The 3,185-nt window shown below is 38.6% G+C and overlaps 1 protein-coding gene across 1 annotated transcript; it reads left to right on the forward strand.

The window, feature by feature from the left end:
• Positions 1-447: 447 nt before the first annotated feature.
• Positions 448-2,515, forward strand: LOC104219746 (enoyl-CoA delta isomerase 1, peroxisomal). The gene has a single exon (XM_009770468.2). The coding sequence runs from the start codon at positions 575-577 to the stop codon at positions 1,307-1,309; it is 735 nt and encodes a 244-aa protein (XP_009768770.1). The 5' UTR covers positions 448-574; the 3' UTR covers positions 1,310-2,515.
• Positions 2,516-3,185: the final 670 nt, after the last annotated feature.

Genomic DNA, 3,185 nt, shown 5'->3' on the forward strand with positions numbered 1-3,185 from the left:
AGCTTTTGGACCTTAGCTTTGGGGTTGCTGCCTTCAGTCCATCCGGAGATCCGAGGTAGTCCTGCCGGCATCCGCAGGCCTTGGCATCTCCTTCTATCTTTTTATTTTGTTTCTTTCATGTATTTCAGAGATAGTATTGTAATAATTCTTTAAGACCTTTATTTGTAATACTCCTAGATAGTCTATAAAATTGTAACACAAGTCTTGGGTAGTTTATGTATGGATTGGTAGTGGCATCTTTATTAATATACTACGTTTCAGTCTTCCATTTTTAAATTTCCAATGTTTATATAATGTTGGCTCTTAATTGTTAAAGGATTAAAAAGGGGGGAAACGGTAAATAATTCAAAAAGGTTGGCATACCAAAAAGGTTTAAATGGTATGGCTGTTGAAAATGAAAAAATAACCGTTCTTTTCCTTCGCACCAAACACACCCTTAATCAAGAACTAATAATATCTTCATTTCTGTTCCCTTTCTTTCTTCTACCTACCAAAAATCCTCTACTTTTTAGTAGTAGGGACAATCTTCCATAGCTGCTGAAATCCAGCCATAGGAAGGAGAAAAAAGGGAGGGATGTGTACATTAGAGAAGAGAGGCAACATCTTCCTCTTAACCTTAACTGGTGCTGATGAGCACCGTTTACACCCCAACCTTATTGACTCCCTCGCCGCCGCTCTCCGCCGTCTCCGATCTGAACCAGCTTCTTCCTCTACCGCTCTGATCACCACAGCGCAAGGTAAATTCTTCTCCAATGGTTATGATCTTAAGTGGGCCTTAGTTGACAAAGCTCGCCCACTACTCATGTCTAAGAAACTTCGCGCACTTGTCTATGACTTAATCACCTTGCCTATGCCCACAATTGCTGCTGTCACTGGACACGCATCTGCTGCCGGTTTAATCTTCGCCCTTTCTCATGATTACGTTCTTATGCGTAAGGATCGAGGGTTTCTTTATATGAGTGAGCTTGATATTGGATATAAGATTCCGATTTGGTTTTCGGCTTTGTTTAAGTGTAAAGTTGGGTCGCCGGCGGTTTGGCGTGAGGTGGTGTTGAAATCGGCTAAGATGACGGCTGAGATGGGAGTTGAAATGGGGATTGTTGATTCGGCTCACACTGGAGCAGAGGAGACTGTGGAGGCAGCTGTGAGGTTAGGGGAAGAGTTGGTGAGCAGAAATTGGGATGGGAAAGTGTATGCTGATTGTAGGAAAACTTTGTATGTCGAGTTACTAAATTCTCTTGGTTCCGATGAGACTGTGGGAGATTACGGCGAGGAGGAGAAGCCAAACAAGACTCTGTCAAGGCTGTGACTGGGGCATTGGTGCATTCTTGCATATATAAATATGGACTGATAAGTTTTCTTGCCAGTATTTTAGTTGAGATAATTTAGCTTTGGCCTATTTATCTGAAGCTGTAATATATCCAAAATAAGAGTACATGTATTTGATTATATGAGTTGAACCTAAAGAAAGAAGTGGGGATTTATATTGCCGACCCCAACTTGTTTGGGACTGAGGCGTAATGATGATAGTAGTTGTTTTGTTGTCCACCAATAATGATTGGTCGCTTGAAGTTGTAACATGAATATAACAAACAATCGTGGATAATTATTATGCAGGATTATGGATGCCACAAATTTGTAAGGTAAGGTTAATGCTGAGTGTGGCTTCTTGAATCTGATGAGAAAATGTTCATTGTTTGGACTTGCAATGTTGAGCATAAAGAAGTATGAGGTTTTATTGCATTATTGTTTATTCATAGACCGGTGTTACAGGGAGCAATTGGTGAAGAATGCTTGAGTACTGATTGACTTTACAAATATAAGTTACAATTATAAATTTCACTCAGGAGCGAGGATTATGGATTGGATTTCTGAAATTATATCCTGCATGTTCCCCTCATGTCTATATTTTCTGAATCCATTCCATTTTAAGATTTCCACTCAGAATTATCAAGATCTGTTACTAGTAATAAGTTCACTGTGGCAGACCAGGCAAATTCAACATCAGCATCAAAAGGATGAGTTCTGAGTGCTGCCTCCACAATCATCAGTTTGTTGTAAAATGTGTTAGCTTCTCCTGGTGGCTGCATCCGTTGAAGATTTACCGGCTTGTTCATGAAAACTTATGTGTTCTGTAAGCTGGTATGGACCCTAAATTCAACATCAGATTCAGACATTCATTTTAACAAGGGAAGTGGAAGTATGCTGCAGGGTGAAGTTGCGTTTTCTCTTTTATACCAGCTGTTGGCTAAGGAAAATTGCGCCTTATGTTGCTCCTTGACACTTGGTTAAGGCTCCCATTATCTTGGCTCGTTCTTGCTTAACTTGGTGTTTATGTCTAGATCATGAGACAGCTTTGCCATTGCTCATCCTGTAGTTGATTGTGGTGTTTTTTCCTCCAACGAATAAATGCGGGAAAAGATTGAAAATGTTGTAACATAGACATCATATGACTTCTGGACCATACTATTGTATGTTTGATTATACTGAATTACAAATAAGTATTATTGTGTTAGCAGAAATTGTCCACAAACATTGTGAAGTTTCCCCCCCCCCCCCCCCCCCTCACTCTTGTAGCGGGACTGGAGAGTTTCAGAGGTGTGGATTTAGTTGTGTATATATTATACTCCATATGCTTTTGCTCTTTGAATAAATGTCCCCATACCGAATTCAGTGGGTTTCTCAAATACTCATATTTGTGTGTGTGAGAGAGAGCAGTGCGAGTTTTTTAGTTATCCTTCAGCTCTCGAGAGACAAAGACGGATCCAGGATTTAAATATATCTTGATTGAGATCTATTTTTTGTACATATTTAGTAGTAAATATTTGAATAAATGTATAGAGTTTGAACTATAATTATGAGTTCAAATGTAGCTAAAGCACTATATTAGAGAGTTTTAATGATATGTCGAGTAGAGTAAGCCTATGTAATGTTATAGCAAGTAAAATTTAGTGATTATACCCGAAATTAACCTTAAGATGTGTGGTAGCAGAACCACGTACAAAGGAAGAAAAAAAGCCCAAGAAGGAACAGAAAAAAGCTTGATATAAAGACCATTGAAATTGAAGAAAATAAAATAAAATAAAATATTTGGTGTAGCGGAAAATGTTTTCTTGGAAAATAAGTAGTAATCTTATTTATTTTTCGGTGTTTGGTACGCAAATTAAGGAAAATGACTTCTCAAG

The sequence above is a fragment of the Nicotiana sylvestris genome, chromosome 8, assembly GCF_000393655.2.
Source record: "Nicotiana sylvestris chromosome 8, ASM39365v2, whole genome shotgun sequence".
NCBI classification, from domain to species: domain Eukaryota; kingdom Viridiplantae; phylum Streptophyta; class Magnoliopsida; order Solanales; family Solanaceae; genus Nicotiana; species Nicotiana sylvestris.

Coding starts and splice junctions, on each gene's coding strand:
- LOC104219746 (XM_009770468.2), top strand. CDS start 575: ATGTGTACATTAGAGAAGAGAGGCAACATCTTCCTCTTAACCTTAACT.